The sequence below is a fragment of the Streptopelia decaocto genome (assembly GCF_964273445.1).
Source record: "Streptopelia decaocto genome assembly, chromosome: 2".
NCBI classification, from domain to species: domain Eukaryota; kingdom Metazoa; phylum Chordata; class Aves; order Columbiformes; family Columbidae; genus Streptopelia; species Streptopelia decaocto.
The window spans coordinates 149319080-149333386 of NC_138655.1; the positions used below are offsets into that span (position 1 = coordinate 149319080).

The following is a 14307-nucleotide window of genomic DNA, read 5'->3' on the forward strand; positions in this document are numbered from 1 at the left end:
CATGCTTATTTGCACAAAAATAACTATTAGCAATTAAGACTGACAAAGGCACGCATAAACTTTAAAAATCCATTTTAATACACCTGACCTTATATCAAATACCAGGTACAATCCTGATCATTTAACTGAATAAAAAAACACCTTAGACCTAAAAGAAGTTCAAGAAAAGTAACAAGAATGACGGATTTCCGAATGAAAGTCAATTACAAAGGAAATGAAAAAGGACAGAGATCATTTAAATCTCTGAAGATACAGGAAAAGGTCTGGATTATTTTTATTCACAGTTCCCCTAAATATAAGAATCTGCAGCACTCAAAAAATCAAATCAAAAAGTAATATTTCCTTTGCTAATGAAAACTCTAGTTTCATTTGATGCCCCCAGATCTTGCACTGACAAGGACAAAGAACAATTCCTCAACGTCACCTCTGATTCTACAGTCATCTACCATTTGCTTCTCCCGTCCTCTTTTCGAGGCTGAGAGTCCTGGTCCATTTAGACACTGCTGGAAGAGAAGCCTTTAATCTATACCTGGAATCAATGCTGGCATTTGCTCTGTGCTTTTCCTATTTCTACAAAATCTTTTTTGGTTGCTTGCTTTGTGGCTGCAGGCAGCAGAAGACTCACCACCAGCAAGTCCAGCAGCAACATCCCATCACCCGTTCCCTTCTCTGCTCGTGGCTTTGGCACAGGGACCGCTCTGGCACGGCCCCCGCAGCCTTGCTGCGCTGGAGGGGAGGCTCTCAGTCCGCTCCTGTTCCCACCCTCCCTCATCTTACTTCTTCCTTCACAGCTCAGCCATTTCCAGCAGTGAAGTCCTCTGCTGTTCCTCCTCAGCTTGCCAGATCCTTCGGTCAACTGACTACGCTCATGAAACAGCAGAAAAATATTCAGCTATTTTTGCAAGGGGGAGCCTTCTCCCATTTTAGTGACTAAATCCGCTAAGAGATGGGGTCCAAAGTGCTGGGGCCTGCACGAGGTGAGTGGCAGGACAGGCATGACAGTGTGGGGGAGAGGCAGGCACAGGGGCAAGCTGCTAGAAGGATTCTTAGACCTTACGATGTCTCACAGAGTGGTGCCTTGCCATGTAAGCTCATGTTTCCACAGGTCTATTACAAAACCAAAAACATTTTCCCAAATGTAAGAGCTAGCTCAGAAGTCACGATTTTGTACATTCAGGTAAAGGAGTCTCTCTCTGAAAGCACATCCTGTTTGCCAAAATGATCTTTCATCCACCGTGTTGTCTACTCCCTCTGAATCACAGGGTGCTTCTGCAACCCTTCATAACCAGCACGTACCACCAACATTTGGTTACACACACAATAATGGAATTTGTCACTCCGATATTCAAAACCCCCTTCCCTTTTTTCAGAACAACTGCAAATATATTAAATAATACATGCTCTATTTTCCATCTTCTGATCAGTTATGTATCCATAAGAACCTTCCTTATCCCATGGCAAATTTGTGGGGTTTGGGGCTGCACTAACCCAGACACTGTTGCTCAGGTCTGTCTTTCTGCTGAGAATATGGGAAGGTTTGTGAGGTGTGACTTTCTTCACAACACTGGCCGGGTCTTCCCCACTATCTCATCTTCATCCATGAGCCTGCTCTTCCTCAGAGAACACTTTTCACCAAATGATTCCATCTTCAGAAGTCAGATTTACCTGCAGCTCTTCAAATCTCCATGGAAATTAATTTATATATTTACAAAAGTCACTCCTACCTGTAAACTCTTAGTGCATTGATACGCATACTTCAGTAATACAGAAAAATAATTAGGATATTGCAGTTCCCAAAAAATAAACAACAAATAAAGAATCGAAATGCTGTCTTCACAGAGCGAGGAAAAAGTAAATGATCATGAGATTAATAATTTGGATAAAATGCTGAAAGAGATGAAAAACTAAGAGGGAGACAACATTTAGTTACATCTAATATGTCTTAGTGACTGGAAAATTCACGTTTCAATACTAATATTGTCTGCCTGGTATTTCCTCTCTTCTACGGGTTTTACTCTCATCCATAAACACTGTGAAGTTAAAACTTAGTTTACTAGAAGTACTACAAGCATTTTCATTACATTATTTGACAGAAGATAACACTTATATTTAGACTATGTTATTTCCAAATATTTCTTCATTAAACAGAAGCTGGGAATAAAGACTATGTAAAAATTTTGATTTTCTACTTTAAATCCATCAGCAATACAGATCTGAAAATCATGTGGCCACCTCAGCAAAAATGAGTCAAAAGTGTTAATGCAAGAAAACCTAGATAAAACAGACATTCTGTTTTTACCAATTTGTCAGAACTTGGGTTAATATCAAATTGTCAACCTCTAAAAAAAAGTAATTAAAATAAAAGCAACCACTGCAGAATACTAGATGATATCAGGAGCTCACTGTTAAACCGAAGCTTTTGAATTTTTTAACAGAATTGTTATACAAAGGGTTTCTTTCCCAGTATCAATACTTTCCCAAGCTCAGTGGTTCAAGTAGTTATTTTAAGCTGTTACAAGAAAAGAATGCCTTATGCTCAAAATGCGTTTTGCCAAGTCACTTAGGAGTAACAACAAACTGTTTCAAGGTCATCCTGTTTTCCTGGGATACAGGGAAAGCAGTCACAGAACAAGGAGAGAGAAGCTGCACATTGTAGCAGAGATAATCACGGCAGTAGTTGAAATTTAATTTGATGGAAAAGTTTTGAGGAAAAAAAAGGAAGAAGGGCATAACAATCACGGTATTGTAAATACTAAGAATCATATTTTTGAGCGATTTTTTGGTATCTTTAGGTTTTGCTGTCAGATTTCCTGTACCGGACCTAGATGTTCTGTCATTCACTCCAGGTTTTTAATCCGCTAATGGCAGAAACGAACTTCAGAAGTAAAACAAAAAGTTGTTGTTCTTCTCTGTTCATGGGTTTAGAGCTAAATTCTTAAGTCGCAGAGTCAAAGAGAATTCAAATGTAAATTCAGCTGTAAATTTGCTTAAATGAGGCACAGACACCCAAATTTAGAACAAACAACACTACTTTCGAGTGTTCTGATTATGCGCTGATGGAAATCTAAAGATAACACAAGTTTATCTGTGCAACTTTCATCAAGTTCAAAGGCTCTTGAACGTTTGGAGAGAACGAACAGACACAGGGTTACCAGAATCTTGTTCTTTCTACCAGCATCACGTTGTCACTGCTCTACCCAGCATTTACTATAGAATGGGGTTCTTGCATAACTGCCCCTAAAAATAAGAGTGACAGAACAAAAATGAGTAGCAGCGAGATATTGTAATCACAGCTCTCCAGTCCCTAGCCAGCCTTTAACCTTAACATCATAACGTATTTGCTCAAAATAGACTTATTTTTGTGTTGGTTTCAAGTTCACATTTGTTACAAACAAAATGCAGTCATCCTTTCCAAACCCACATTTTATGTATCACATGCCTCTCTAACTCAACAACGCTTTCCAAGAGGAAGTAAACAAAGCAACAGTATTATTTAGAATTGACCATATGTTTAACACAAAAACCAAAAGTTCATTTCCTTTCCACTACACTGGGAAAAGCTCCTAACATGAAGAAGCTGCTCAAAGACTCTCCCATCGCACCAGAAGGAAGGAGGCATTCAATTCATAATGATATTAATAGAGTCTCTGTAGGTCTCAAAGTGGATGCAAATGAAGTGCGATTGATTTTTTTCAGCAGTACTTTGATCACTTAACACAGTTAACTCTAGATCACTATTACAAACTCCACTTCAGCACAGAGCTATGAAATTAATCCCCATCCTATTCTCACCACCAGTATTCCACGCAAAACAGCAACTTCTTGTGCATCTTTTCTAGAAGGTTCAAAGCATGTCTAACGAGCAGTAAGCACCAACATTGCCGTGATCAGTGACCCGGGCCATTTCAACCACCACACGCACTAAACACTGTGGGAAACGTGAAACTTCACTCCAGACAATACCAAACCATATTCCTCCATTTTTTTCTCTCTGCATTCAGTGAGTGCAAGTATGATTTATGCAGAGCGAAGAGCCGACTGAACATTTGAAAATGGTAAGTCAAGTAAAGGAAGCCCATTCCTTAGGTTAGAGAACAAATCCCAGGCTGTGACTGTAAGCATACACAAAAATACAGTGGTTATTTTTGAGAACTAGTGTTGAATTTGTTAGGACAGTGATGAAGGAAATTATAAGATGCTGATGCTTTTATCTTTACAGGTTGCTAATCCAAGGCTACCTAAAACCTAATTCATTTGGGCAAATGGATTTATGAATAGTTGCCATTAGGTTCATATTCTACATTGCTTCAGACTAGCTCTATCTGCCCAACTGCTCACCAAAACCAGTGGCTGTTAATGGCAGATCCTTGTTCTCTTGGGAAGGAAAACCTCTAATTTTTCAGAAATGTAGCTACACAAAACACAGACATTTTGATCTCCAAAGCTTTTAACTGAGCAACAGCCTGAGCATTACTATGCAGGAAAAAATTACATAAAATTGCCTATGAAATAGTTTTTACACTGTGCAAAATACAAGTGACTATTTCAGTGGGAAATCAACTGGGAGTAAGTTACATTCATAGACGTACTTTTAAAAAGGGAGATTACACAACAGTCTCCTAAATATCTTTTTCCATGGATAAAGAAGGGCCTGTGGAATCCCTGAATAAGAACTTTCACATTACACCCAAAGTATGAAGATCACTGAAGTGTCTGCGTGATTCGGCCTATGAGGAGAAACCGTGCTTAAGGATGGCTGGGTTGGTGTTTTTTTGTTCAGTTGCTTGAGGTATTTTTGCTGTTGAGAATGTCTGCCTACTAAGAACAGAACTGAGGTCATCAAGTATGTTATCATCGAGCTGGAAACTTGTCAAGCTGACATATGTTTTTTAAGAGCCTTGTAATGAAGGGCTACTTCTACAAGTAAAAGAAATCTAAACAACTCAGTTTGCTAAGGCATCTTTGAAATATTGTTCAAATCACTAAATGCACAAGAAACTTGTATTTTTAAAATACCAAAAACAGGTTATGCAGTTGTCTAAAAGCAAGTTAAAAGGAGTTCTTTCTCCTTTATTGCTGGAAAAGAGATATGGGATATTCATCTGCCCAAGCCTTCCAAGGAGTCTCCTCAAACAGTGCCAAACATGCTCCTACTTCAGACTGGAATGGATGCCGCTAGTTGAAAACAGATTCTTGTTTAGTGTAGACAAATATTTTTCAAACACAACAAAGACAAGACAATCCATTTGTATTCATGTATACAGAGAGAGAAATAAACATAAAAAACATTTTTATATTTATATTGAAAACTATATTTTCTTGACAAAATTTGTACTTCAAACACAAAAAAGTGTTCCAAAAAATTATCCAAATGAGCATTTTTAAATTTTTGTTTTGATACTGTTACAACAGCAACTGCATTAACTAAGTTTTCATCGGCAACTTCATACGTAGTGATATTGTGTAACGAGAATGTCGAAGTTGCGTACCAGCTAAGTCTGAACGCATTATGCACTTTCTCAATGAACTACGTTAAGGAGCTTAAGAAAAGCTCTTTCAGAAAGGAACAAACAGCTTTGTAAAAACAATTGTGTCATGTAGTTTGTTTCATGTTTTCCTCCTTTTTTTTTAAGGCGGAACAACATTGGACCTCACAAATTGTTCCAGAGAAATTATTCCAGAGAGCAACTGGTTAAGTCTTATTCATCCATTCTGGTTTAGTAAGTGACAAGAGAGTACCAAAATACAGGGACTAAAGAAGCTAAATAAAGTCATCCTACCATGCTGCATTTTAATGTGAAGGACGCCATCACAAAGACACTTCTCTTGTTCCATTCAGAACAGCTGCTGTCTCCAAGGGTCTTTGTATTTGTTATAGGATAGAACATTTTCACCATGGAGACAGTGGAATAGGAGTAAATATATTCTTCACATTACTTAGAGTTTTATTTTACTGCTATAGTTGACTATACAGAGCCAGAAATTTGTCAAGAGGACAAGCTGCTTCACATTCTGTATTGTGCTTATATGACACTGTACAATAATTATGGCATAAAAGCAACATAAAAAAGACAAAAATTACATCTACCACTGTGGGAATGATCCTTACAACTAAGGAACCACAAGAGCAAACTGATTTTCAAAAGTACAGATGATACTGAATAGCACAAACTTGCCTTCAAGAATGTAAAAAATTCCCTTGTGAAAATGAACACAAAGATATAAAGTGTTCAGTTTTGCAATACCTTAGATACTCTTGTCCCAATCAAAAAAAAGAAAGGCTAATGTTGAATTCTGAGCCTAACTCATCCTACAGATCTCATTAATAATTTAACGAAATGTTTAGACATCATCTGTTCACATGCTTTTTAACAGGTTATGCGTAAGTGTATATATAAAAAATATCACTAGCTAGAGATACATTCAGAGCCGTGTGTTAATGAGATCTTCTCAGGTTCTTCTAACACAGCACCAGCTGATACACTTGCTACGGATGAAGAATCAGATGCAAAGTTAACAATCCAAAACTACGGGGAACCAGGAAGGTCAGCTGGAAAATGTAAGACGGGAAACTGAAAAACAGTGACTAATGACTGAAATGGTTGAAAAGAGTCAAACGTGAAGGTCAAGTGAGAATGACTAATTCAAGGATATAAAGCAGTAAAGCACAGTACATGTTTATATTGCACCTTCCTCATCAATGATACAAGGTCCTTCAAAAAAAAGGAAATTTAACTGATGAGTGGTATCAGTAGAGATGTGCCACATTCACACAATCAGAGGATACGAGCTTGGCAAAGGCAGAAATAAACACTACTAATTACTAGGTATCTTGTCCATCTGTACACAAAAACAATATCGTAATAATGACATTGCCTGTTTCAGTTGCAGTCAGAGTTTTTCTTCTATTAGTCACACACATAAAAACACCCACAGAGTTTCACTGTGAGGAATTACCCCACTTGAAGGCGGCGAGCCAAGGTGACAGCCGAAGAATGAGGTCTTGAAGTCACCAGAATTCAAACTTCTTCTGAAGAGAGGAGTCATGTGAGGAGCTAAGTGGATGATTCAAGCTTAAATATATAGATATATATAGTGACAACTTGCAAGAGCCTTCTTGAGGTGTAAGCAAAAGCTAAGCTAATCATGCAGCTGAGCACTTCAAGATGAGATAACTAACTAGAAGTTTTAATTAGCTTTTCGTGAAATCTTAGCTGGGCACTATTTTTACGGAAGAAATTCCTGAAAACTCAGCACTGTTACTCTATACAGCTTGAGTAATCCCAACGTTTCAGATGGAGACGAGTCTCCATGTCCCAAGACTCCTAACATATTTTTTCTTTACAAGGTCCCAGTTGAGATAACCATGTCAGTTAAATTTTGTCACAAGAAATAACTGCAGGCAAAGTATTTATTTCTGAAAAATTAGCCTAGGAGTCATCATTTGGCCAGTTTTCAAGGAGCCTTCAGAGTGCCTGTTGCTTCCAACAGAGGCAATTAAGGAGCCTGTCTGTGAAGGGAATGGGGCTCTGAAACACATTTCCAGACTGCAGTCTGTGTCAGGCTCAAAAGCTCTCAAGAGTTTCAGCAAACACATGTGGCTTTGCAGAGAAAAGTAGTATATTTACATATGACTTTAGAGTTTTCTGCAGTGTTTCTTACCTTACCCTTTTCGAACATGTAATTCAAAGACACAAGTATCTATAACCTCAAAAAAACTGCCAATGACCAAAAAGCTTCTTAGCTGACTGAGATCTAAATCTCAAGGACTCAAGACACAGCAGTGTATAATTATTTTCTCAAGTTCTGTGTAACCAAAGTTCCTCCCAAAAAACCTTTTTAAAAACAATCTACCAACCCTCTGCAGTTTAAAAACAACAAGTATTTTTCACTTATTCAAGTGGAATCATGAAACTATAATCTTAACTTACAGATTCAGTTTTTTTGCATTATTGTTCCACTGTATGAGGTTTTTTTATTCTTGCAGATGCCAACTTTTAAAGAACCAAAAATGATGCAAAACCCATGATTCCAATAAAAGACTTCGTGTACTTTTTGAAAAGCGTAACAGTAACAGACTTCTCATATTTGTCAAGCAAACTATATTAAAAAACAAACAAACAAAACGCTTTGTATTGATTCCCGCTTTGGACACATGCAGGAAACACAGAACACTGATATGCCGACATGCAGCGCGCACTGAGCTGCTTTCGTAGCTATTTGTACTTACACGGTCTTTGTCATCAGCTACATCACAAAGAATGTCATCGAGATCTAAGATCCCACCATCTCCGTGCTCCAGCCGATGCACTTGTATCCAGTAGTTTGGATCCTGCATACAAGGAGAAGGGAAGAAAATAATAATATCAGATACCACATACCAATGGAAAAAGGTTATTCCACCATATAGTTCACATCGCAGCCCTACAAATGCTTGACATTAAAGCATCCATTTAGGTCATATTCCTGTAAATAAATCTAAATTGAGATGTAAAGACAAAGTCTTTTTTTCACAATCACCCTACATTAGATAAATACTCTTCCCACTTTTATCAGCTCTGCATGAGTCACAGTCCCATCACTGACATGTAGGAGAACAGCATTCCCAGTGTTACTGAATATATGCACTATGTAAAAGGAAAACACATCGTACTCAATATAAATTATCTCAGAGAGTGGTCAACAGGCACAAAACATTACAGGACAGCTGTAAAGTGGGGGGTTTTTATAGGACAGCTATAAAGGGTATAAACCAATACCTAAATTATCTCAAAGGGCTTTCTACCTGTGCTTTGGTAGAGTTGGTAGATGGGATATCTAAATCTTACACAAAGAACACTTTCCACATTTTAATTTAAAAAATATACATATACACATACAGACAGACACATGTATACCGGCATATATATGCATATATATGTGTGTGTGTGGTTTTGTGAGTATACATGTCTCCCAGTAACTGGGAGGACTGGCTTTATAGTCTTCACTATTACTTTTGATACAAAAGGAAACCGTAACTGCCAGAATCAGGTTGTGTCCACAAAGTGTCTTCTATGTATTGCTACATGAGCTGAGCGCTGTTTAGTACTCAATGTGCTGTTCTTAAAAGGTTCGTTTCCTAACAGAGGAAAGTTGTACTATAAACACACAACCTGAACATGATACATAGCCTTTTCTTGCTTCTCAAATATTCCCCCAAAAGGCTGCCAATGCCCCGGGCTGTTGTCAAGTGCAAAAGAGCTTCCTTGCTTTTCACTGAGCAGGAACAACTGCACAAAGTGACTAATTTGAGGCCCTTCGAACTTGCAACATCTTGCAAAGTGCCTGACTTCCTAAAAATAGCAATTGGCATCCACACCTTGTCAGGTATCAGTGTCTAGAAGTCCAAAAAAACTCCAGCCTTAAAGAACTTGAAATCAGTTTCATTTCTTAAAGAATGGAACTCGACATAAAATGGGAGCACCAGAACTCCTCTAAATCCAAATGTGTTTTTAAATCTTGCGAGGACATGCTGCATGAAATCTTGGACAGTATGCTGCACGAAAGAACATCACGGGATATTCATTTTGGTTTTAATATCCTAGAACTCTGTTTATTTGTCTGTGATATATATATGCATAGGTCAAAGATTTTGGAGAAATCTGATAGCCATGAAACATACTTCTTTGATTGTATAAGTACATCTCCCTTAAATACTGCTGTAAATCATCGTTATCAGATGATCAGATTCAGAATTATATTTTGCAGTCATTAGCCTAGTCATTTTAGAAATTAAATTACAGATTTTTTTCACTAATTTCTTTAAGTATTAAATATCTTTACTTCACATTTCTTCTAAGCAAGTATTTTTTCCATAATTAACTGATTTTCCTAGTATATGGCTTTTCCTCAAACTGCACTTACTGTTGTAGCAAATTATAGGGATAATACAGCATCCTCTTTTTTTAAGTAAAAATTCAGGACAAATTAAAAACAGTACTAAGTTATTGACATTGTCATGCATACATATTACAGAAATTTACTCTGTGAAAAGGTCCATAATGCAAATACTAGGAAAAACTCTTTGTTAAGTTTCAATACTCCACTAACAGTTATAGGCAGGGCTGGAAAAGGCCTCCTGTGTAAACCAGAAATCCTTCAAAGATCCTTAATAAACAGGTTCTAAAAGGAAGCCCACTGAAGAGGTGCCTTTGTAAACTCTGCTCTCAAATGAAAAAGAAAGAGGATCCTTCCTCCCCCTCCAACCCATTACAAGAATCTCTGCCACTGGTAGCCAGGAAGGTCTCACACTCCTAAAGGACTTGATTCAGGTTTCCTCTACTAGCCCCTCCATCTCAAAGCCAAGTCAGAATTGAACCACAAGCCAGGCTCCACTGCAAAACCAGAAGTGGAGTAACTAGTTCAGGCTTTAAGAGAATCTGGTCCCTCATACATGACACACTTCATCATTTTTGTTTGCATCACTTAATCTACTTACTGAAGAATGGAAACCGATAATCACAATACTAGCTCAGCGACTTGACTACATTCACCAACACAAACAGCACCCAAACTGAAACTAAGACTTCTATATTCTCCTATCCTTATCTTTTTCCTTCCCACCACAACTATTTCCCACCTCCAAGGCAACTGTAAGAAAAAACGTACAATTACAAAATCAATAGTAGAAACGCCCACTTCTGAAGCACTATTGTGCTATTTCAGCATGTACAATCTACATTAAAAATAGCTTTGGTATATAAGCTGCATCACTTTTGCTAATTAGTTCCTTTAAAAGTTTCTCAATATTGCATAAGAAGTTTTAGATAGACTTCATTTTTCCTGCATCACCTATTCGTTGTGCCATAGCCCGAACTGCTCTGGTCGTTTTTCCTGTCAGACAAGGTCTTGATACAAAACAATACGTTAGCAAGACTAGACAAGAAATATAGAAAACTAGTTTGGCAAGAATTTACTCTGGCAGGATTTGGTAAGTAAATACGAAATAACAAGAAACTTTTCATTAAAGTCCTCTCCAGTCTTCACAGAGCAGTCCTTCTCTTGAGGCTCTTTTACTCTATTACAGGTTTTACATAAATCAAGGATGTGGTGGGGGAGGCCTGGGAGGGAAGAGAGGTCTGGGTGGGAGGGGAGGACTCACATTCTGTAGAGATTAGTTACACCACAGGAAAAACAACAACTTAAAAAGCCCCACCATACATTGAAGCTAGTGATTTTACCAAGTTAACAAAATCCAGCTCTTTCTGGTTCCAAACTTTAACAACTAATTCTACGTATTAAGCAACATGGAAGCACCCAAACTGCATAGCAGTTCACATTTAAATTCCTATTCTGTGTTCAGTCTACACTGGACATATGCTGTACAGGAGTCGGCTCATATGTGCTGTTTGCTAAATAGAAAAGAAAATGGACCACACTTAACACCAATTTGAATTCAGGTACTACTACACTGACGTTACAAGGGTATCTGCATTCACAGCTTGCTCAAGCTGTATTTCTCCACAGCCGCTAGCGAAAAGATATTCAGAATTCCCTGTGCAATAGCAGCAACACAGGCTTCAAGCGTCTTCTGAAGCAGTCAAAAACACTGTTTTGGTTTAGACCTGTTGCCGAGTCATAAACTGGAAACTGGCAATTAGGAGAGTTTACTGGAGTTTACACAACTTCATCTGCAGGATAAACTGGTCCAATTGCTCCTTCAGGATGCCCAAAACATCTCTGGGGTCACCGTCTCCCAGTGAGACCTCACAAATGAGGGACCCACCTCCCAAGAGGTCTGGGTCTGCTCAGGGCTCGTGCTACAGGCTGCTCACATGAGTGAAAAAGAAAATGTCTTCTTGTTATAAAACAAGAAAAGTGCAAAATATGTAGAGCCTACAAAAGTCAGTTTCTGTAAAGATGAAATAAAATACTAAACATTATTTTTAAAATTACTCAGAAGCTTTTCAAGAAACCTGCTTCAGAGTTGTTTTGGTTTAAGAAAACATCACAGAGTTGGATGATTTGCTGTTGTTGCAAAATTTGTATATTATGATTAGATTTTCACATTTTGTCAGGAAAACAAAGCCACATTTATATTCTCTCGCTGTTATGATTGTGTAAAAGGGTACTGCACTCTCCAAATCTGCAATGCATTTAGAGAGATAAAAACATGCTTTGATAGAAAACGCATTAGCTAACACTGCTCCACCAATGTGTAAATTAGCAACGTGCAATTATTTTGTAAAAGCTGTATAGATGCCTTTGTCACTAGTTCATGCAGAAGAACTAGCAAGTTCACTTCATTGAATACAAGGATAGAAGTAATGCTAAACCTGATTTATAATATCTTCATTTAAATATTGCATCACTCAGCTCAAGTCTCAGCAAGTCAGATCTCCTGTTTCCTGTGTACACCCATTTAACTATTCTACTTGACTATGATTATAAAGGTACTTATAATTTAAACTCCTGAGCACCACATTTTCTGCTCCAAAGTCCTCTCAAATGGAAGATAAATATTTGCTAAGTGAACACCAGCACTGAGAGTGGAAGCAAGAGCACATTACAAAGGCAGTAAGAATGCAGCCATTCATTTTCTGTTTATTCCATACAACATGACTTCTAAAAAAGCACAAAGGAAAAACTGAGAAAACCCTTAGTTTAAGTAATATCATTCAATAGTCTGTAGCTAACAACTTTGTGTTCCCACATAATGCAAACAAGGACCATATGTGGAAAACAATATTCAGAATAAGGAATGGAAACTGCAACGTATTCTTATTAAATGACACAGGAAGATTTCTTATCCTTTAGCTCCAGATAGGTGTCTTGGTTACGTAAAGATACTAGTTCAAAAAATACATAGAGATGTTTAACATAAAAAGTTACAATAAATAAGATTACTCTTTGAAATATTTTTCCCATGTTGCACATGAGGAGTGAACCACAAACTTCTTAGTCAGAAGTCACTATTTAAGACAAGACAAGAAATCAGGCTCCTAAGAAGCCCACCTGACAATGCTCCATGCCCACAAGTTGTGCCGCTGCTGTGACTCTCTCTCACCTGCCCACCGGGACGTCCCAAAGCACCAAGATGTCAAGTCTGTCTGCATGGCTACAATTGCATGGCTGGGGAGGCATGGGGAGTGATTTCTTGTGTTTGGTTTGAAGCCCCCCCCGGAGGGCACTGGAGGGGGAGGGCAGCAATGTGTCCCCACTTCTCACCTTCCAACTGTACCTTTCAGCTGCCTGCAGAACAACTGTAGTTGCTGCTGCAATTTGTTACACATCCTGAAATCAAGTAAAACAGATTTTTTTTCACCCACACCCCGATATTTTCTAATCTCTTCAGGCCATAATAGAAAGGGTATTTCTTACAATGGAGCAGTATCTGGGGAAGTGATTGGCTTTGCCAAGACAAGCTCACCGAGGCTCTCTGTGCCTATCAGAGATAATCTTTCTAAAACTTGAACTACTTAAATTTAGATATCATTTATAGCTTTTCGCTTTAAGATCTTTTTCAGTACCTAAATCCTTAAATGATTTTTTTAAAAACAAGGTCAACTGGACAGTTGTGCACATGTGTACATTTCAGTGTAACTCTCAAAGGAAAATGGACTTGCCATCAGGACGACTGGAAGCACAACAACAGATCCAAGTATGTCAACTGAACTTCTCATTTATAAATGAGAAGATAAAAGGAAACTATTTTTAGTTTATGCTTAAGATCACTTGAAATTTAAGATTACATGGTCATGTGTGGCTGTCTTTACTGCTTGAGTATTTCAAGAACAGATAAAGCTTTTATGGCAAAAGAGTACACACAGATCAAAACCAACTAAATCACCAGGCTGGGGTGTGTACCGGACTAGTCTGTTCAGCAGCATATGGCACCTGGGCATGTTCACACAAGCTGAAAGGAAAATAATGGTTAATAAAAAACTAATATATCTGAAAAAATGCCAGTGAATTCATTCATTTATCTGTCTAGCTCTGTGCTGCAGGAGGAGCCGTCAAAACAAGCAGTCAAGTGCCAAAGGAAAGCCATGAACACTCGCGATGTCAGCTGGACTCCTGTTATGTTCCACAGCCCAGCCAGTCCCTGGGTTTGAATTGCAGCTCCTTCCCGTCACCTGTCTCCTCAAATTTCAGGCGCACAGACCTGCTGTGTAACACACAACAGCAGCAACAGGGGAAAAAGGGCTGCGAAGTCCATTGCACTCTCCAAGGTGTGTTAATGCTGCCCCACAGACGGTCAGCAGCAATGATACAGCCTAAGTACATTCACCATCTCTGCAAGGGCACAAGCCAGCAGAATACTTAACA

General features: G+C 38.3%; 1 protein-coding gene across 14 annotated transcripts in view; it reads right to left on the reverse strand.

Annotated features, from left to right (window-relative positions):
* PARD3 (par-3 family cell polarity regulator) overlaps positions 1-14307 on the reverse strand; it is a 457959-nt gene that overhangs the window by 396622 nt on the left and 47030 nt on the right. For all 14 annotated transcript variants that reach the window (XM_082046280.1, XM_082046281.1, XM_082046292.1 and 11 more), the window contains exon 2: positions 8231-8332. In XM_082046280.1, coding sequence (XP_081902406.1) covers positions 8231-8332 — 102 coding nt within the window. The remainder of the gene's footprint in view (positions 1-8230; positions 8333-14307) is intronic.